The sequence below is a fragment of the Pezoporus occidentalis genome, unplaced genomic scaffold (assembly GCF_034315485.1).
Source record: "Pezoporus occidentalis ecotype Australia unplaced genomic scaffold, CSIRO_AGI_Poc_V1 ctg38, whole genome shotgun sequence".
NCBI classification, from domain to species: Eukaryota; Metazoa; Chordata; class Aves; order Psittaciformes; family Psittacidae; genus Pezoporus; species Pezoporus occidentalis.
In genome coordinates, this window is record NW_026915702.1 from 3,485,135 (window position 1) to 3,507,799 (window position 22,665).

The 22,665-nt window shown below is 36.6% G+C and overlaps 1 protein-coding gene across 4 annotated transcripts in view; it reads left to right on the forward strand.

Annotated features, from left to right (window-relative positions):
* Positions 1–22,665, forward strand: part of PCLO (piccolo presynaptic cytomatrix protein) — a 358,200-nt gene that overhangs the window by 245,058 nt on the left and 90,477 nt on the right. Inside the window, exon 11 of one of the 4 annotated variants that reach the window (XM_062631954.1) lies at positions 16,068–16,172. The exons of the other annotated variants lie outside the window; for them this stretch is intronic. Within the exon in view, the coding sequence (XP_062487938.1) occupies positions 16,068–16,172 (105 nt within the window). The remainder of the gene's footprint in view (positions 1–16,067; positions 16,173–22,665) is intronic. 4 annotated transcript variants of the gene reach the window in all.

Consider the following 22,665-nt stretch of genomic DNA (forward strand, 5'->3'; position numbering starts at 1 on the left):
GGTTTGGATAGCTGAATAACAAGACCAAACCCAGTTTCAGAGGGTCTTTTGCAAATGCAATTGCATATGTAATGGCTGTCCATCATATCAAATCTCTTGTCATATCATAAACATGTTTTACATGCAGAAGACTCAGTGTGGCTGGAATGGTTATGGGCACCCAATAGTTGGAAAACCAGAATAGAAGCAGTAAGTTACTATCCTTCCCTCTAACTCCTCTTGCAACCCTTCCATCTTACCCCTGAGTTATATATGGGCTTAAGTGTAGCACTGACTGATCTTGGTCATCTATGCAATAGGCACCGGATCTTTCTGAGTTTTAAAAGACTGTAGTGAGTGCTGCTTGCTGTTTAGACAGCTAAAATTAGAAACATTGATTGGGGCATCACAGAGAAAAGAGATTTTCCAGTCCTCATGAAGGTAGGGATAGTGAAGAGCCAGCATTCTTTCTTAAGTCCCTCTAATAATTACACTGCTGGCAGAAAGTAGATAGCATGATAAAGCTGGAAAATAATGAAAAGAAATTAAAACGAACACAAGGAGGGAAGGAAATATCTCAAAAAAACTCTGGATCAGGCCTTAAAAGAACAGAAATGCTCTGCCCATCCTGCACTTCCATTTTGCAATTTGACTGCTTTAATTTGTTACTGCATAGGAGAAGACAAATAATTAACTCTATCCTGTTCTCTGAGCATTAGTCTTAGTGATTTATTGTTCTGTCATGCTTATTCTGTGGGGTCAGAAGACAAGAGAACTTGCTGTCAACATATCCCTTGGGCTACAGGCTCACGTTTATCTGTCCCAGCAGAACCTGACTTTATCAGAGGAAGTGTGCACAAAATAACAGACAATGCCATCACCTGGTTGAAAGCTTTGCCCTGAAGCTCATCAGAAAAAACTTAATCTAAACAAACCCCTAAATGCCCCCTATCAGCTGTAAATCTTCACTTGCATAGTTGTGGTCCTCTTACATCCATGTATTTTGTTCTGCCTTGGATTTCTCTCAAATAAGTAATAATAAACTTGCAGCATTGTTCTTGCTATGTGTAGCAGTAGGCATTCAGCACATGAGAAAATACCTTTTAAACAGTTAGAAAGTTGGGGTTGTTTTTAAAGCAAAAATATTCTGAAAATTAAGTTTGCAGGGACATTCCAACAAAGAGGATAACATCACAATTAAGCTTATATCTGTTATAATGAAGAAGGAAAAAATCTATTTTACACTGGTTTAGCTATTTCATATGCAATCCTACTAACAGTGGTCTCAGTTCCGTTCTTAATATGGTAGGAGTTGAGTTGCACTGAAACTTTTGTTTGGCCATTTGCTGATATACGAGAAAGAACTCGGACTCACCAGGAGGAGTGAAAATTGTTTCAACACCTGTGTGGGACTTACAGAAAGAAATGGGAGAAGAAAAGCTTACAGTATGAATGTTTGGCATGGAAATCTCTGAGAGCTGGATACTGTAACTCTGTCCACAGCTTTATTTACTAAATCTGTTTTATGGCAGTTGAAATACACTTGGTTAATAATTCTTTTCCATGTTTTACAGTATTGAGCATCTAGGTTTTGGAGATTTAGTTTAATCTGATGTTGGCAGAATAATATAGCTGGGATTTTGCAAGAATACTTCATTAGAAAAACTTCTTGTATACCTAAATTATCTGTTTCAATGAGATAAAACAGATAATATGAGTTTGTAATGGTTTTGCCCAGCACTCTAATTGTTCTATATCTAATTTGCCAGCAATAAAAATCAATGCTGAAAATATCTATTGAAGAGTAACTTGGATCTAAGAAGTAGTTGAGATGCTGTATGGACTGAACTTCAGGATCTTTTTTATGTAATTTAAAGCAGAAGATAAAAGAAAACTTATGGGGCATCTATAATTTTTTTAAAGTTAAAAGAAAGAAGCATTAAATTAATACATATTAGGACCAGTAAAGATTTGTCTTCTTGCATACCATAAGTTACAGATATTTTACTCCTGCACTTAAGCTCATTAAGTGCCATATATTCTTTAAACCCAACAAATCTGAAAATATTTGAAAAGCTAATTATTGCTGAAAATCAATTTTACTGGAAAAAGTGCTGTGATACAGATTGCACCAGGAAATTGAATTCTTAATAATAACTTAATAATTTCATTAAAATGTCTCTTTAGGGACTTTCTGTTTAGTTTTTAATAAGTAAGTTTAATTTATAAAGACAAAATAACCTGGATGGGTCAATCAGAGAGTAGATGCAAACACAACCATTAGAGATTCCAGAGGTAATGAAGCAGAGAAAAATCACAAAGGTCAGACTAAGAGCATTTATCAGATGCTTTATAACACAAATTGTGGAAGATCGCTGGAAAAAATGTCACTGGTGTCATAACTAGCTTTCAGTAGCATTCCACTAGGATCACATTACAAAGCACTACTAGCTATTGTAGAGCACTATGTGGAGTAACACAATTAGTGATCAGACACACTGCTTTTAACAGCTGCTATTCAGGACCTTGATGTATAGTTTCTGGAAGGAGGATATCCAGGTACTTCTTGGAAAGAGTCTTCATTGTTTCCAGAGAACGTCTGAAGCCCTGTTTCTCTGAGTGCAATAGAAACAGCAATAGGCAATGCTGTCACCAGGCTGCCCACAAAGCTTTCTTCTCCATTCCCACTGGGACCATACAACTCTCCACTGTCCTCTGGGTTCATACATATCAAGGGTGCTTTGATTTTCTGCCTCTGACATTGACAGGTGTCACCCATCCATGTGGTCCAAATCTCCTCTTACTCGTCTTGGATAATTCTGTCTGTATTTTGACACTGTGAGTACTATTAAGGTTTATTTGTCTTTATGAAAGAGTTTAATTCCTTCTTTCCTTATTTTTCATATGATCTGTCCATTATTACCTCAAAAATATGGCTGGACATTGGCCGTATTACAATATAACAGTGTATTAAAATCAAATTGATGCATATTTTTAAGATTCAGTTGTATTTCCTGTTTCTGTATTCCCAGTACACACTGGCAGGGGTGGCAAGGGGAAAGCTGTGACTTTTCTGATTCGGCCATACTGGAGTTAAAAATACAGAATGCAGAGGGAGCTCTGGGCACAGAGGTGAAACAGCTATAGCAAGTTACTGGGCCCAAGATGTTCAAGGCTAAAGCTACAGCTTTAGTCAAACAAAGGCAGACTGTCTGAGGTTGTAAGAGATAGACTAGGAGATGTGTTCTCTAAATCTTGTTATACCTGGTACACAGGGAAATAAAAGCATGGAGACACATAGAAACTGTGCCTGCCCCTTTGTGCAGCAACTACTCACTTATGGGTGCTAAAAGGGAGTTGAATTTCAACTTGGAGCATCAAAACCGCATGCCTGTTTTGCTCTGTTTCTTGTCTTCTGATTTCAGGGACAAGTCTAACAGGTTTACAAAGAAACTAGTCAAATGTAAATCCTTCAGTACCTAAACTGAAGCCAATTTATCTTGCCAGTTTAAGTAATCAAAAGCACCCTCCTGTCTCCATTGACTGTATAGGGAATGTAGATATTTGTTTTAGGTGAACTGGCTCACTAACAACCTAAAATTTAGATGCTAAGTGCCTAAGTTAGGTATGCTGGTACACATCTCATGAAACAAAACCAGGAGTTGTTTGTTGTATTTAAGAGACAGTATGTATCTGGGCTCACATAAATTGGCATTCCAAGAAAAATCTTACTATGGCATGAAAAAGTCTTTTTTTCATAACCACTGAACTATGGTTTTATTTCCCAGTGAACTGGGAAACTAAAAATACCATAATTGTGTTTCCTATCGTGCAGGTTACGGTGATCTGAAATGAGCAGGCTAACAGTATGTTAGCTCTTTGCAAGACACACTTCGTAAAAGTAGAGAGGCTTAGAAGCAGTACATGTTCCTGCAAATGAAGCTAGGTACTGCAGCAGGCAGACTTTCTTTACTGGCTTCTTATTTCAAAGTGTTTTCTAGATGAGCATATGCACATTTGATTCTTCCAAGACCATAAGAAGCATTATTAGCAATTATTAATAATTCATTGTGAAGAAAGAAGGACTGCTGAAAGTTGGTTGTCTCAGAGTAGAGCATTATCTGTCTTTTAGATGGACTTTGCTCATGGTAATGTGTAAGGCCTGGACACATGTTTGGAATGCTTCCCCACACAGCTTCAGTTCAGTGTTTTTAAACGTGACATGGTGACATAAGGTAAAGCCTCTGTTTTCTATAAGTATCGGATAACAGACAGGAAATAAAGAAAAATGAGATGCTTCCTAATTTACTTAAATTAAATCAACCAATATCTGGATGTACTTAGTTTAAAACAATAGTTATTCCAGAATTTTCCAAAGTTCCAACTTCTGAAGCATGTTGTATCAACTGTTTTCAGAGGAGTTGCTGAACTGGGCTGTAATTTGCTCTGACTTAATTTGATCTGACAGATCAAAACAAAAAAAAAAAAGCAAAAACAAACAAACTAAAAAATCTGACAAAAACAAGAACAGAAATAATTTTCTGCAATCAGTTTTGCAATATAGGATGTTACAAAATAGGAGTATTATTCATATACAGAAAAAGTCAGCTTAAAGAAAGAAAAATCCAGTAAGCACTCTGAAAAAAAAAATGTATAAAGGCTTTACTTCAAATTTCTTGAAGCATGTTCTGTTCCAAAGCCTAGTTAGATCATGCATAAGGTATGGCTGGGAAAATTTTGAATGGGAATCTTCAGATTTCTTTGAGACAAAAGGGGCAGGTAATTATATCATTTGACAGAAAACAGGGCAAAATGTTGATTAAAAATTACTATTCTTTATCTGGATTTATCATTTTCATCTATGGTATATATTAGAGGCTCACCATGAAAAAATAGATAATTACAACTTCACCCTTCTACAAAAAAAGGCTAAAATCAAGCCTCTTAAAGTGTACTTGCAATGTAAAAACACAAAATAAAATGCAACTGAAATTCAAAATACTGAATTTCAAATTCTGTAAATTATTAGAGACTGGAGTTTGAAATAATTTCCTCAAGCAGAAATTTAATATCAAACCTTAATTTTGTTCCACATTCAAACAAAACAAAAAACTTTGGGGCAGAAAAAAAGAAAACAAAGAAAAAAAAACCCACACCAAAAAAAAAAAAAAAAACAAATCCCCAAACTATAAAAGAATAAAAACGTACCTTGGTGCAAGTAGCAGATAACAGACCTTTTGCAACTTTGCACTTTTCTAATTAAAAAAAAAAATTATATATTGCTTGACACACTGCCTGAAAAATAGGGAGGTGTGCTATGCTTTTTCCTGTAAAATGTTTGAGCCAGAACTCATTGAAATCTGTATTATTTCTCCTTGTTTGTAATGGGAGTACCTCAGATCCAAAATGAATGCAAAATTGTTTGATATCTCTCTAAATACAGCAACGAGCAGAATTCTTGTATGATCTTTAGATGTTATGGTCCATTTGAAAACTTCTGAAATTACATTGTAGGTACATTAATATGTTCTAGGTAATTTTCTGACTGGTTTTGTTAGTTACATAAATCTAATTTCTGGAAAAATGGAGTTGGTCTTCATTTGAATGGAGGGGACAGAGCTAATCACTTACGAAATACAAGGCTTTGCAGACAATTACCTACAGCTCAGTATGGCACCAATTATCTTACAATAATAGCCATTTGCTCTGAATATTGCAGATCAGATTTCATGAAAGACACGTAATAGAATGAGCATTTTTAGGTCAGCATGTACTGACATTTCTTTTCTTGGGTGTGACATGAGAACTAAACTAGAGTATAAAATGTGAGAAACATGAAGGAAAGGAGATTTCAGACTGTCAATCTTGGTGTCTGGCAGATGTGGGCAGATAGCAGCTAAGTTCTCCAAGGTCTGAGCTCTGCTTCTCTCTGAAAAGACACAGTGTATGTGAGGTGGTTCACACTGCATTTGAAAAATTAAGATTTTAAGAATATTTCCAAGTTATCAGAGTGTGTTGCACTCCTTTAAGAAGTCTTCCTGGTGTACTCAGTATTTAATGTCTGGATATAGAAGAAAATTCTGCAGCCAGGTCCTGGGAAAATATGATGCAAGCCCTTGGATCCCCATTAAAAACTGTGATGCAGAATTTAACATCCATTATTGATTATTCGTGACACAATATTAATTTCAACACTGTTTAACCATTTTTTAATACTTTTCTGAGATTGGATGGGCTTTGAGTAACCTGGTCTAGTGGTCTAGTTCCAACCCCGCACCATGGCAGGGGGTTTTGAACTAGGTGATTTTTGAGGTCCCTTCCAACCCAAACCATTCTAGGATTCTATGGTTCTCCATGATATTTAGCATGAAAGGGTAGCTTGTGTATTTTGACAGTCTAAGAGCTAATATAGTCTTCATTAAAACTATGATCATACCAACAACAGATTTGAAAGTATTCAAATAATGTTGTCAAGGCCCAAATTGTTGCACATTTCCCAATATATCTGTGTTTAGTTTCCTACAATTTATTCCCTCATGACAGATATTACTGGTACAGTTCATTAGGATGGATTAAACATGAGCAAGTTGCATATCTTTTTTCCAAGGGATGCCATTAACATTCTTAACCTTCTCTAAATATTCATCTTGCATGAAAATCAAATAAGATACTTCCAGTTGGCATGTGTTGTCTGATCTGAACTCTATTGCCATTTGTGCTCAACCGCACAGTTGCAGGCTAAGATTAATAATTTGCCTGCAATGGAATGCCATATAACGTAGCAAATGCTTAAGACTGAGCAGGAGAACAGATACATCAGCATGTTCAATGGAAGAATAACATGGATATTCATGAATTTTGAGAAAGTCCGGTAGTGATTCCTGTGGCATTGACATCTCTCATTCAGTATTGCCATGTGACCTACAATTAAAGCAAGAATTGTGATTTTGCAGCCTATCCTCTAGGGCATACACTCCTGTTTAGTGATTTTCCTCTTCAATAGGTCAAGGCAATCCTCTTCATAAGTTCTTGTCTGCTGTTTTCGTAGAAACATATGTTGGAATGTCCCAAGGAAAAGTCAGAGGGGCTCAGTAGTGGCTTCCCCAGCTGACATAAACAGGAATTTAGTTCAGCTTAGTTACATTTTCTTGCTCGGTTAGTTCCTTGTACTTTTTTTCCTGGCATTATCACATGTGTTTCTGTTATTTCCCAAACTACCCAGTTATGAAACAGTAGCTTTCTTAAAAACTGTATCCAATCAAACTGTAAAACACTCAAGTCATTATAGGACCGTGATGCTCATTCAAGCTGGATTTTCTTTACATTTTGAGTGTTACATTGGCTTTCACAAAAGGAATTATTCATTAATATAGTTCTATGTGACAAACTTTTACAAATTAAGAAGTAGCTTGTTCATCTGTTTATCACATGTTAACACTGTGTCCAAAATAAAAGGACAAAGTTGAACAGTTTGAGTAATAATAAGATGTCACATGGAAAGGTGTAAAAAAAGTGTCTACCTTCTGATATTAGGGAAATACAGAGAAAATATGAAAATGCCCACTTCTGACTGAAATATATTACTAATTTGATTGAATAATAATGTTCTTTGATCTCAAATGATGTTTATCCACCTACCTCTGTAAGGTTATGCATCTGCCTATATGTTGTGACTGTAAGGGACCTTTCCCTGGGGATCCATTGCTGACAAACCAAAAGGACATGCTAATAACTGAGAAGTATTAGGTCTTTAAAAGTCCATAAGGCTTTAAAGATTATACATGTAATTTGTCTGATGAGAAAGAATGATCTAATCATCCACAAGGCACAAGGTAGTAAAAGCAGGCAGGAGATAAAGAGGACACTAGGACAGTCTAGTTAGTACTAGAGCAAAAGATTTCTAGAGCTATATGGTAAGCAATGTAGTGAAAAGCAAGCTCCCATGTACATCAGTCATGTACATCATACATGCTCATTGTTAGAATCTATTTGTATGGGAAAGACAAGTACCATTTACCTTCCAAGTGCAATGACAGTACCATTTAGAGGTGCTGACCAATCATCTTAATGAACAGAAGATTTGATTATTTCTTAGTTATTGATAATGTGCTGAACAGAACCCCATGAAATTAACCTTAAACATGACACATTAAAAAGAAATGAGTCATTTCACGGAATGTTCATCATTGTGTGAGCACTGAGCTTGCTAAATTAATTCTGTCATAGTGTGGGTGAAGTAGAATCAGCCCATATCATTCATACATTTGCTGATCATACAGACAGTTTTGGGACTGCTAAATAAAAATCATCATTAACTTATGTCTAAATAAAGTTTTTTATTACATTTAATGATTATACTTTCCAAATGGGTCTGAAGTGACTGATTAGAGAGAACTGAGGGTTCCTGAGATGTTTATGAAAGAAAGGATAAAATGAAGCCAAATTCTAGGCAAGGTCTTTCATAACTGGTAGACAGTCTTTCATCTTCTTATTCACAGACCACTGTACTATTCTTAGAAGTACCAGGCTATCATTGACAGCAATAACTCTGCAATTCACATAGTGGAAGCTGACTGGTTAGTTGAAAAGTAGGAGCTTTTTTGTGATTGAGTAGCTGTAGAGAACATGAGACAAAAAAAATGTTTCCCACAGTTTAGGAAAGAGTGAAGATCCAAAGAAAGAACTAAAACTACGCAAATGCCACAGTGACCTTTGTTGAGTATGATGCAGATAGACTAGTAAATATGATAAAACCAGCTTTACGTTAGGTTCGTGGTTAGTTACACATGGGCTCTCTCAGTGGAACACAGAACTCTCTCTGGGTGAATATCGGACAGTGATGCATGCTGATGGGCTGCAAAACCATCTCAGAGGTTTGTCTCTGAATGGAGACTAGCTGTGAGAGCACCTGACAGTTACTCTCAGATAAACCATCACTCTGTTGTCTACAGTTTCCATACATACGGAAAAATTTGGTGCCACCTAATGGACAACCCCCCATATCCAGACTTTTGAATGTGTTAAACTTTATAATAAAATGCTTTTGCAAGAGATGTGTAAAGACCTGTTACTGGTATATAATATACTGGCCTATATTTGTTTATGCTTCACACTAAGAATTCAAATTCATTATGCATAATCATGTATCTTGGGATGTAATATGCATTGTTTAGAGCAAAGGCTTTCTAAGCACCATGGGTAATACAAGGTTTTCTGTGTTTGTTGGATTTAAATTTATCAACTGGGGTCATCACACAGCATTCTTGATTGTAGCAACATAACAATGCTTGAAACTAAACTATTATGCCTAAGTGTTCTGATATGTTTACAGTTGAAATTTAATTTACAGTTTTGTCAAAATCATATAGATTATTGTATACCATTCTTAAAGAAGTTCATTACTATAGCTTCATGGACATACCTATCTCTCTTAGTAGAAATTACAATTATGTCAACAAAGTATCACTTTAGCCCATAGGATTTATATCAGCATATGTACGCTTACAAAGTACATTGGCAAAAAGGACTTGGACTACACCACCACCAATACAATGACTGTTGAAACGAACAATACTGTGAACAATTGTTATTCCTGCAAAAGCTTTTAATGATGACCTGATTGTATGTCATGTGCTTCAGGAAGCAAACCCAGTAAAAAAATCATGAGTATCTCTATTTGAATAGACAAGCCATCTAACATGTCCCAGAAACATTAAATTAAACATATGTTTCTGTGATATTTGCATAGGTATATGTATGTATGTGTCGTTGTGTATGTTTGCACATGTGCATACTTGCACATACATAGTCATATATGTAGTCATATATGACTATGACATAGGCTATATGAGTCAGAAACTCACTAAGCAAATGTGCAGCATGTTTTTTTTCTACTTAGTAGTCCACAGGGAATTTTTCCTGCATACTGTTATATACTCTACCCTTACATATGTTGTGTGACACAGTATTTTCTTTTACTCATTTGAGGCTGTCCTCCTAGTAGCATCATCCATACCTAGAATGCAAGCATCAGTATTAAATTGCAATTTGGACACCATGCACAGTTCTCAACTGTCATAGAATCATAGAATAGTTAGGGTTGGAAAGGACCTTAAGATCATCCAGTTCCAATCCCCCTGCCATGAGCAGGAACACCTCGCACTAAACCATGTCTCCCAAGGCTCTGTCCAACCTGGCCTTGAGCACCTCCAGGGATGGAGCATTCACGACTTCCTTGGACAACCCATTGCAGTGCCTCACCACCCTGTCACTGAATTCAGTGGAAGAACAAGTAAAATCATGCTCAGTTTGATAGATTTAAAGTCATAAAAGCACCTTTGAAGAGCTGCATAAGTGAATGAAACCAAGTTTCTTCCTGCAGTTTTCATTTATAGGTCTTCCGGATGTATTAGGGGTTCAGTTCTTTTCATTTGCCTGTGAAGAGAGAGGTTTACAGTATGATTAGGAGTGGTCCTGCAGGCCTCCAGGCAATTGGCAAAGAAGAAATAAAACTGGCAATTATATTTCTATTGCCTCTGAGACTTTGGAATTAACTGGGGAAAATGACTGGGCTTTTTATTACTTTCTTTAAAATTTGTTATATACTGTCAAGACAATATTTGTTATTATCTGTAAAAAATCCAACCAAATGAATCTGGCTTATTGCTTTTAGGGAAAATGATTATTTGTTTTGGTGAAGATAAAGAAATGACTTTGAAATGGTAATAAGTTATAGGCAATTTAGGAACTTTTTGGATACTTTTTACCTAAGGAGAATTGCTCAAACTCTTTCATCTTTGAAGCATACGACACCATTTGTGATTTACTCTTTAATTGTATTTAGTATGTTTGTGGGATTTAAAGTTTCAGCTGCCATTTTTTACTGCTTGTGTGTATTTTTACCTTATTGTATTGACACCTCTTACATTACTGATTCACAGAATTTCATGGATGTAATTACTCAGTTTAGAGGGGAGGGTGCTTTTGCTTAAATTTTCTCTAGAAGGAAGAAGATATGTTATTTTTATTCCTTTAAATGCAACACCTGTTTTACCCCCTTTTGTCTGGAAAAGAATATTTAGGGGGTTGATGTAAAGAAACAGAGGCAATTGTTTTCTTCTCTTGCATTGTTTGACACTTAAAATTTTAATCCATCAGTCCTGGGATGTTTAATAGCTTTGGTGAAAGCAGTCTTAAAAGATTACATAGTGAAATGATCCTTTGTCCCTGTTGACCTATAATGCACGTTTGAGTTTGAGTATACAGTGTTGAAATGTCAGTTTAACCCTTATATTTAGCAGTATAAAAATAATGCTTGATATCTCACTTGGAACATGTTTTTGAAGAAGAATAGACCACTGTTATACCCAGTGAAGCTAAAGTGAGGATGCAGTGCTGATTATTCAATAACTGTTAAGCAGTCTTTAAATGTGGTTTTGATGCATAATTAAGACACATGAGCTTTAAGAAATAGGGGCAGAGGTTGTTGTAGGGCTCGTGTGCAGTTGCTAAGTATGACTACGACAGCAACAAAATAGATAGGCTTACTACTGTTGTTACAGAGCAAGAGGTTGCCTTCACGGGCAGCAAACATTGATTGCTGTGCAGCAGCAGAAAAAGAAGGATGGGTGTTTGCACAGCACCATTGGCACACAGCACTCAGGCTGGGGACACATCCTTCCAGCACCTTCCCTGACCCTACTGAGCCATAGTTCCATCAAGCCCAGCTCCTCATCTTTTGACCCAAGAAGTCATAAACCAGATCTTGTATGCTGTATTGTTCCTTGTGAATTTTGATTTACTCCATTACTTCAGCAGAAAAGCTCCGAAGTGCCTTCAGGAGGCTTGAAAATGAGCTTACCACCCTGTCCTCCTTTTGCTTGTCATCAGCTGCAAGCAGGGCCTTCTTGTGACTGCTGTCATCCTTGGGGTAACAGCAGCCTCTCCCCTGAGAAAACTGCTTTCCCTGGTGGTGCATGGATAATATTTCTAGAGCTATAGTTATCCATAAAGGAATGTATTATCACACACTTGTTATGTTTGTCTTTCTGATACTTACATGGTGAATTCAGTATGTTAATAGCTATAATAAGAAACACACAAGTAGACAGGCACGGGCTGTCTACACTAAACTTTTGTTTAGTGTAGATAATGAGAACAAATAGAAGCTGCTACTAATCAGTATGCCTGCTAAATTTAGCTTGAATTTGCCCTTATATTAAAGGATTTAAAATTAATTATTAATTGGATTGTTAAAGCCAGCAGGCAATAAATGCAATGGGATCGGTTGTTCTGGCTGGTTTATCCATAGTTGCCCACTACTGTATGTGAGACCACAAACACCTGCCTGTAGGGGACGTAGATAGAGAGAGAGTTTTAATACTAAAGCAGAGCAGTATCCTTGCCCAACCTTATTGTCACACTTGCTCATTCCTGGCCCAGCACCAAGTTCAGGAGGTCCCACTTTCCTTTCCAGTACCAACTGCCTGGGCTAGTTGGGCAGGATGTTGTGTTGGCTCCTGCTGTGCCACTGCTCACAGGTGCCTGTCTCAGGCATCCCCTGCCAAGGCCCCTTGGGGCCTTTGGCACTTATTTCCATCCATCTCCTGGACCTCCAGGGTCTTCCCCACTTCCCACACCTCTCCTCTAGCCAGGATCTTCACCTTCTTTCCAGACCTTCTTTTCCTTTCCAAGGCTTCTTGTTTTCGGGAACCTTCCTTGTAAGCATCTCTTTTGACTCAGAATTCAATATCAGTAGATAACATGGAACAGGAACACGTTTGTGTTGCTGTTTTATTACTTGAGTTCCAAAACCTCATTGCAATATAAGTAACAGTTACAGTAAAAGCAATAGGGTCTGTTTTTAACATCTTAGTGAGTTGATTAGGTATGCAGTTGCCAGATAGATCACCATCACATCTTGAATATGCGGTATAGCTGCAGTAACTATGCATTCAAATTTATTTTAGTGAACCTAACATAACCATGGGCCCAATCCTGCATCATTTATTTCTTTAAAGACAATTTCTTTCTTCATGCACAAATTCTACATTTGTTACAATGGACCTATTTGTGAGAATAATGCTACTTCCCTGATCAAGTACTGCAGATCAAATTTGTATACAGGGATGTTAATGAAAAACTTTGTGTGACAGTTATAAGTATATTGGAGATGTGCAAACATCAGTTTGCAAACATAACATCACATTCTAAAGTAGTGACCAGAGTATTCATTATTTTAAATTATTTAGTTTAAAATTAAATTTTGTCATTGTTGATGTGTTTCTGAAGGCAATTTTAGTTTCATATCATGGACTGTTCTCACTGGCATGTATGGCAGTTGTTATTGAGGCTAGCTCCCTTTTCTCTTATTCATGCTGCAGATTTGGAAGTGTGTTTTAACCCTGGTAGGCAGCTAAGCTCCACACAGCCACTCACTCCCCTGAAGTGAGATGGGGGTGGCTGTATCTCAGCCAAAAGCAGTAGTACATCAGGTTGAACCATACTCTTTAATATGACCAGGCAAAAGTTTCCATCTCTATCTGATTAGCTGTCTCTGACTCTACTCACAAAATCTACTCATAAACCGCATTTAAACCTGCCATATTTTTTTGATTCTTAGGTTGTAGCTCAGGATGTACCCAGACAGTGAGTAGTGCTTGAGCCCCCAGGAGAGGCTACTTTGGGAACTGGAAACACTGTTTCAGGCAGGCTTAGCGTCGTATGGGGGAGCCTAATTGCTCTCAACCCAGCAGTGAAATTGAGCTACCATTAATGTCACTCAGTAGATGTTCCTAAAAATGGGGGGTTGCCTAATCTTATTGCTGAACTTGGAAAACCAAATATTTATTGAAAACAGAAATCCTGAAGTTTTTCAACTTTACTGTTGCAATGCCAGGCATTTCCAACTGGTAACTTTTAGTAACTCTCATTTGTCTAGCAGATATATAAACTGTACTTTTTAAAGTTGAATAATCATAACATTTTCCTTACTAAAAATGCTTGTCACTTGCAAATCTCATAGTTAATGTACTATACCATTATCATTCCACCATTCCTTTTTAACACATAAAGAAACTGAGGCACAAAGAGGCTAATTGGCTTGCCTGTGGTGGTCACCTAGCTGGCTGAAGCAGAAGCAGAACTACAACCCAGTCTGTGATGATGCCCCATTAATTCCCTTCATTTGAGGTACACTATCTTTCAGTTTGTTCTTCTCATTGTTGGTAAGGTACAGCTGCCAGTTTGCTAAATTGAGGACAAAAAGTCCATTTCTGATTCTAAGACAGATTTATAATTTTAGGTGACAAGTGAGGAAGTCAATGCACATATTTTTAGGTGTCTGAAAAGTAAATATCTTACCTAAGCTAATGTTATGGGTTCCTTTTCTAACCAGAAGTGAAAGAAAGGTGCTTGAAGGGATGTGATTCATCTTATTTCAAATAGGTGTCAGTTGAGATGAACCATACTAAGAGAAGCCTGAGTCTCTTCATTCATTAACTATTCAAAATTCCTAGACAGCTGCTGAGGCTACGAGGCATGATGCTTAACAAATAAAAACTGGCACATTGACTCTAAGCCCAAAACGAGGTAAAACCAAAAGGGAGTTTTTATATGTGTGCATGACAGTTCTTCCCTGCAGACATACATACTGCTATCCAAGTCTTTCCTTTATTGTTCTAAATAATCTGAAAATGTGATGACAAATTAAAATGAGAGATAATTTTATGCATTTTCACCTGTGGCTCACATTATTGCTAGTGGAAACCAGCAAATAATAAATCTGCTCCATGATATTCCATGAAGAAAAATGTGAAGAACAAGGAAAAAATACCTCCCCCCCCAAAAAAAACCTATTTTTTTTTGAGGAAAAAAAAAAATGTAGCAAACTCTGCATCACCATCATACTTTGGCATGGCTATGCCATGTACCTATCTTGGGATAAAAATAGAAGTTGGATTTCTTATGAAATAAACTTTTCTTCTTGAAAAAGTGGGAGATAAAACTGCTTCAGTTTCAAATTAAATATTAAATCAATTTAAAAAATAGGAATGAAAGGTCCTTTTGAAATTAAAATTTTTTTTTGTTTGTTTTTAAAGAAAATATAAAGAATGACTTAATTTTTCCAGCTAAAGTAATTCCAAAATTTTTAAATTATTTTTTAAATAACTTCATTAGAAAGAATCTGTTGATCTGAAAACTCACTATGTGACTGGAAAATTTATCTCTGCTTGAATTAGAACGTGAATATGTTGGGTCCAAGATAATATCATGGATTTACCCTACCTACTTACATTATGATGAACATAATTTCCCCCAACTTTTTCTAAAAGGACAATTATATATGCAATTGAAAAATAGATATGTACAGGAGATCAGAGCTGCATAGCACTGGCCAGCAGTTTGCATTCAGTTTCCTTGACCTTCACAAATTCAGACCCCCAAATGACAAATACATGACCCTCACAAATGAGATAATAGTGAGTAAATTCTACTTGATATTTGAGTACTCACATAGTTTCAGAACTGTAAAATCACCCCAGGGTAGAGAGGTTGATTATCTGACAGAACACATCAAGGAAAGATCTCACTCTGTCCTATAGGACAAAGTGTTATTTGAGGTCTTCTGTCATGCTCATTAAGAGGGCTTGACTTTTTACTTAAGTGGTGGTGTTTGCTTGCTGTGAGTCACAAAAACTTTCTGTTCTTTTTTGTATGTGACCTTAAGTAACATTGCCACTCAATGCATAGCTGTGGCCTTTGCTGCCAAACTTAAGTTTGCTTAGTTTGCATGCTTTCAGTGTTTAAAATATCCCAGTAATTCCATTATTTTCTGAATTGGACTCTAGTTCCTTAGTGATGACACTGCTGGAGACCAGCCATGGCTTCATGAGGCAAAGGATAGATCCCGCAGGGAAGTGAACTTCAGAGCCTCTTCAGGGACTCCACCCCCAAATGAAGAGGCTCTGAAGAGGCAGCAGGTTCAGAGTAACTTTTCTTTTCTTTTCTTTTCTTTCTTTCTTTCTTTCTTTCTTTCTTTGTTGTGCTTTCTAAATAAATCCATTCTCTCAAACCCATGTTCTCCTAAGCACCAGGATTTGTGTATGCAAGTGGTATGTCCAGAGAGCAAGAGATACCAACTACTGAGTCTTCCTCTGGGTTCTTAAATTGGCAGCCATGTAACGGTCTTAGAGGTAAGGTGCCTTTTGCGCAGCTTTAGAAGGTGATGATGATTGTGTTCTTTTCTTGGTGGTTGTGATGTTTCTCTAGTCCATACATCTGTGAGTCACTGGAAAATGTTGCTGAGTTATTCTCTGACATTTCTTTCCTTATCTAGAGCTCTTATGGCCTCAGTTCTGTTCTTTATGTTCCTGACATTGTCTCTTTATGGCTTCACTTTGCTTTAGTCAGTGTCTTGCTAAAGTGTGGCTCTGCCCTATCTTCTTTAGGGCTGCTTTCCCTTTCCTGACCTAAGTCTCTTGGGAAGCCACATGTAAATGCATTGGGATCTTGATGACCTGCTAATCTATGTGTCATGAATCTCCTTTTCTGCCCTCCACCATTCCTTATAGATGTCCTACATATATAAATTCCCACTTGTATTTCATCCATACTGGTCTTAAGGCTTCTATTATTTAACTCTGCTTGACAGAGCCGAGACCTAATCTTGATGAGATTCTCTCCCTTCACTCAGTTTTTATTGCCACTTGAGTGGCAGCTAGGGTACCACAGAGTGAGATGCAGTTGCTGTTTTGTTGATAGAGCAACGAAGACTGATCTGAACCTGTCTTGTCTTCTTTCATTAGTGGGGGATATTTTGGTTGAAGGAAAAAATGTGATGGAGAAGAGACAGGAGGTGTCCTTCACTGACATATAGACACCAGCACTAATGGGGCTGTAGAGTCTCGATCTGTCTTGGATCCAGTCTGTTAGGCTTGATTTTGTCAGAGATTAACCTTGTTGAGCAAGATCAGGCTGTGGGTATCTCAGCAGCAGCCAGTGGGCATCCTCCTGCATGAGGTATGGGTAATTTCACTCATCCTCTGTAGAAGAAAAAGCATTAAAGCTTTTTGCTGTTTGGAAGTACAAAAGAAATTTTAACACTAAGTTATGTCAGTTTTCTTTTAATCTAAATTAAGAGTTATGCTTAAAATCTAATTGTTTTGACAATACAATAGTGTTTTATAGAGACTTTGACATGTTTGCTGCAATAATTTATACTCTTAAGGAGACTAGAAACTAAGTTATGCAGAGAAAGAGTGATTCTTCAGACACTGTAACTTCCACAAGAACGCTAAGCTTGCATCTCATGACATGTCCCTCCTGTCCCTCCCAAAGAAATCTTCAAATCCAAATATCAATCCATTCTCAGTTGTAACTGATAAAAGCTGGACTAAGAGAACTGCATTTGTGTAAATGAGAATAATTTTTCCTCAAAAACAGAAATTGAAAAATAAATCCCTCCTGAATTCTGAAGACAACAGTATGATAACTATAGAATGCAAAAGGGTTATAGTAGTCTAAATTCATTATCTGACATTAAATCCCCATGAAAATATTTTCTTTTTATTTATATGTCACTCATGCAGGAGATAGCAAAAAGAAATTCCCGCAGCCTCATTGTTTCCTGATCTTTAGGTGAATCTTTAGGTGACTTTCAAATAGACTGACTTTTTTCATTCTAACATTTATATATAATTGCATGTTGTTGTGCTTTTTTGTTTGTTTTTAATCTGAATTCATAGTAAACTGCTTTTAAAAGTGGATTTATTTTGTGAAAACAACCTGACAGTGAAAGGTTTAAGACTTTCAGCTAACTTAGAGCTCTCTACAGGAAGCTCATCTCTTTGGCAAAATCTTTCTAATCTTTCATATGGCATTACTGAAAAAAAAGTAAATATACTATGCCCTATAGCTTCAGTGAAACTCAATCTAATGTAATATAATGATATAAAAGTGGTGGAAACTATAAATTTATCTTTTATATCATAGGGGTTTTTCTTTGTTTTTTTTTTTTTCATAAACACTAACTTTAACCTTCATTTATTTGCCAAGAGCTTCGATTTAGGTCATATAAAAATATCCTGCTCATCACTTGTTGCCCAAGCATAGCTCAAATTGAAACATGAGCTACAGACTCATGCACCAATATATATATATATATATGTAAATAAAAGGCAGACTAAATTGGAGAGGCGTTTAGTATTGGGATATTTAACTGCAGCTGTACCAATCAGAGGTGTGGCATATAACTGCCTGTAAATGCCAAGCACACACCAGATGCAAGCTTGAGTTGCTCTGGCTATACTTTAATAAATGCCATTTCATAGTAGCAGCATAGCTGCCATGCAGCATAGGCAGGTCTATTGTATTATCTCTACTTGATGAACAACATATCCATTTTGAAGAATTGTGACAATTGTCTATGTAATAATTATTGTAATAATGGAAAATATTCAGCCTGGGTGTGATTGATGAATGGAAGAAGTTAAGGTGTCTACAAAAAGTAATGAGTTTTAGTGTAATTCATGCCCAGCAGTACAAGAAAATACATTACCACATTGTCTTTCATAAAATTATTTTTAACCATCAGAAAGGTTTAGAAATGAAAGAGAAATAACTGGAGGACACAGACCATCAAGTAATTTAGTGTTGAATGTCAGACTGCAAGTAGGCATTGTTTCTTCTTGCTCTGAGCGCACATTTAACTTTCATAGCACTTTCTGGGATTTCAAAGTAATGTTTCTGAATTTTAAATCTTCTATGAAATAAAACACCACCAACATTCACATTTTACTGATTGAAGCTGCAAGCCTACGAAGTCCAATTTTCTTTTCCTCTGTGAGCATTGGACCAGTGAAAAATGCAGCTTAAACTGACAGGTTTATTTTGCATAAGAATAAACAATATAGGCTATGAAGAAGCAGAGAATGAACCACAGCAAACTGTGTGTATAACTACAGTGTAACCAAAACCAGAGGATCTATTCTAATATTTTAATGTCTAGATCTTTTAAATTCCAATAGGATAGCATCTCTGAGACTCTAAAAAAATGGAAAAATAAAAGTTTTTATATATGTGTAGTCTGTTTTTTTAGAAGTAATTGCAAACTTCTAGTGAGACATCAAACAACAGCTTTACCACTTCTTAGGCAACTGGGGGTACACTACTAGCCATGTGGATTGTATATGCACTAAAGATATCCACCTCTGAAATGCTTGTAGGTTAGTATATTTGACATAACGATATCATTTGACATATTTATATCATCTAGTCTTCACTGTTAACCATTAAAAGCAACAAACAGTTTTAGTGTCAATAGGTCTGTATCACCATTGCTCAACAAATTCAGTGGTAGGAAATAATTTGAAAATTCAGGGTGTTTTGTTATATGTTGGATCAAGACCATAGTTGGTAATATTTTTTTGACCACTGTCTCTTAGATATCTTTTGTTTATTGCAACTCCTAAAACAGGCAGTAATACAATGGTTCTCTTTATCAGCTCTCAGATCTTTCTTACAGTTTAGTTTTAAATAGGATGACGGTTGATTAGTTTAATTAGTCATTACTTAATGAGGGCAGAGCCTGCCCAAAAGAACTACATCAAAACACCTGTACCAAAAAGTAGGAGAACAAAGAATAATTGTTTTTAAGTTTCTCCTAAATACTGTGATCCATTATACAGGATTCAATTCTATCTAATCTTTAAGACTGAATGTAAACCAAGATTATAAAAGAAACTATGACATTTAGGCTTGCACGGATGTCAGCAATATCCATGGAACTATTTTCTGATCTTTTGATACTTGCAGGCTTTTTAATTGTTGCTAAATATTTCTCCTCTTTATGAAAAAAAAAAAAACCTAGATAAATAGCTTGAGTCCATACCTACTCAAGTTCAAGAGTCCAAAGAGGTCAGGAACAATTATTCATTAACATTATCATCATCATTAGACCACAGCAGCTAATTCATGGAACTGCACACTGTTTATGGACATCACGCTGTAGATCTAATTCCCCTAGTATTGTGCATTTCTGTTTCCTTTGATACAGAACTACAGCCTATATGGATAAAGCAATAGCATAGTCATTCACTCAAAATGTAAGTATTTTATACTGAATCACAAAACAGCTGTGTCTGGAAAGCACATCTAGGTATCACCTAATACAAGCACCCTCTTCAAAGCAGGGTCAGTGACAGCTGTGTGCCTGGGGCTGTGTCCTGTTGGGTCTTGAACGCCTTCATGGACAGAGACTCAAGAACCTCTCTGGGCAATCTGCAATTTTGCAGTGTTTATAAATATATGGAAACATTTAAGATCAAAATGTGCTTTATTTTATACATGCAGTTGAACATTAGTAGTGAGCTGCATTTTTCAGTTCTTGATTGAGCAGCTATAAAACATTTTGCAAGACTAAACAGGGAGCAAAACCAATGTAGCCCTTGCTGCCATGTTAACATCTTTTTTCTGACAGCCGATCCACATATGATGTTAATAAATCTAAATAACCATTAGAGGGCTTAGTTATTTAACACAAGCAATAAAAATTATCGGCAGAAGATTACCAGTTTAAACCATGTGATTAGTCCAAGAAAGTTTCAGTAGACCACCTCCTTGCATTGGGACACAAGTTTACTTAGGCTCCTGAGAAATTGTGTATGCTGTTGTAAGATCAATCTGGTCCTAGGTTTGAATACAAACTAATCTTTTTTTTCCACATTATTAAAACTTTCTACCCAAGGTAGTCAGGTAATTCTTTCAAGCACTTTCATCCCCAGGCTGGTAGAAGTTACTTCTTAATAGTCCCAGGCTCCCCAGTGTTAAAAGCAGATTTCAAGTTTCACCAGTACTCAGCTTCTATTTTACAAGCTGTTAAATGGCTAGTCAAAATGTCAGAAGGGAAAATCAGTTCTGCAGAGTTTCAGGTTATATTGTTATTTTTTAACAGATAACAGTCCTACATATGCCTTAACCAAAATAATAAATGTTCACACTTTACTAGTTGCTAAAAAGGGCCTGGCAATCTTGAACAGCATTAAGATGCATGTGTGCATGTGTTAAGTGTGGTAATATAATACAATACAACAAAATTCCCCCCCTCTCCTTCCTGTGAGGCTTTTGGTGAAATGTGGACTATACTGTATCAAAGTACACTCGATTTTGATAATAACTCCAACTGTGGCCAGTAATATGCATATGGAAGAACATATGAACACATTAGGCTTCTTTCTCTCTTTCGGTGCAATAGGACTAACATGTTTTTTAAGGGAAAGGATGGTATTAATCTAGCTAAATGCCAATATCTCCATGGCAGTTACAAATGCATTTTGTTCTCTTTCTGGAATAATCAGGTTTTAATCAGTGGAAAATTATAAAATTATTCTGATACCAGGTTCTAAATGTCGCCATAAAGTAGATACTAAAAAGACTGAGCAAATCATGTGTGTCAGCACACCTAGTGGAGCAGGGAGGAGGCCTTGACGTACAAAGCTGATCTGCTGACTGTGGGAGCTGATATTGCTAAAAATAAGTCATTGCTCACCATAAATGCAGGATGTACTTGTCCCAGCAAAATTAAGGGGAAAAAAAAGCTAGAAAAAAATACAGATTTGAATATCAGGGCTATTACTTGTTCTTCCTTGGTAGGCAGGGATTTGTTTTTTGTCTTCTAAAGTGGTGATTTGAAGCATACAAAGTTGTGGAAATGTGGATAAAATGTCCTGAATATAGAAGACCAGCTACAGAATGTGACTGGCTTTTTGGCAAAAACCATTTATTTCATCAGTGTCCTGTGGCTTTTCAATACTTTTTTTTTCTTTATTAGACTCGCATTCACCCCTTAAGGTTTTCTTTGTAAGATTACTTTTTTTTCAAGCAGAAAATATTTAGTAGTTACTCCTTAAGAAAAGAAAAATCAGCTTCTTGCCTAAAAACTTTTCCTTAGATCTCAGGACTATCAGTCAGATCAATTAAATCATGTTTAAACTGCTTTGATTTTAAACATTAATGAATCTGCGAGGCCGCCAATAAAAATACCCCCTATATGCTGACAGTTTAAATGGATCTCTATGTGAGCCAAGGCTGTTGAGATTCAATTTCCTTTCGGTTTGCTGCTTTGTTCATGTGTGCTTGGCCTTACTGACCAAGTGAGTGACTGCTGTGTTTCAGCAGTCAAACTCTCACCAGTGGAAATTAGGCTTGAATTCCACATCCCAGTGCTGCAGTGGTACTCAGCCAGGCTGTTCCTGCCGGTCTTTTAAATTTAACCAAGTTGTTGATGATAGCCTTACTGCTCCCCTGGTAAATTTTCTCCTGAAGCCATGCAAGGAGATGTGATAAACCTAGGACAGTACTGGGTGTGTTTTGTCAACAAAGCTCTTTTCTACAAAAGGATGTTAACCACTATCTGAGCCATCTAAAACTTCCCACTTTCGTTGTTGCTCATTGCCAATTTATAGAAGTGGCGGTTTTCTTGTCTTACTCAAGTGGTTTATATTGTTGTACTCAACATCCTATACCACAATAGCATTATGAGGGCACACATTGACAAGGAAACAAAAATAACTTCAGTTACTTCCTTTCTAGAAGCCTTCTAAAGAGAGAGTGCATGCTGTTATATTTGTATGGCAGAAAATCAGGGGGAGATGCTTTTATTCATAATTACTGTTGCTTTATTCCAGAGGA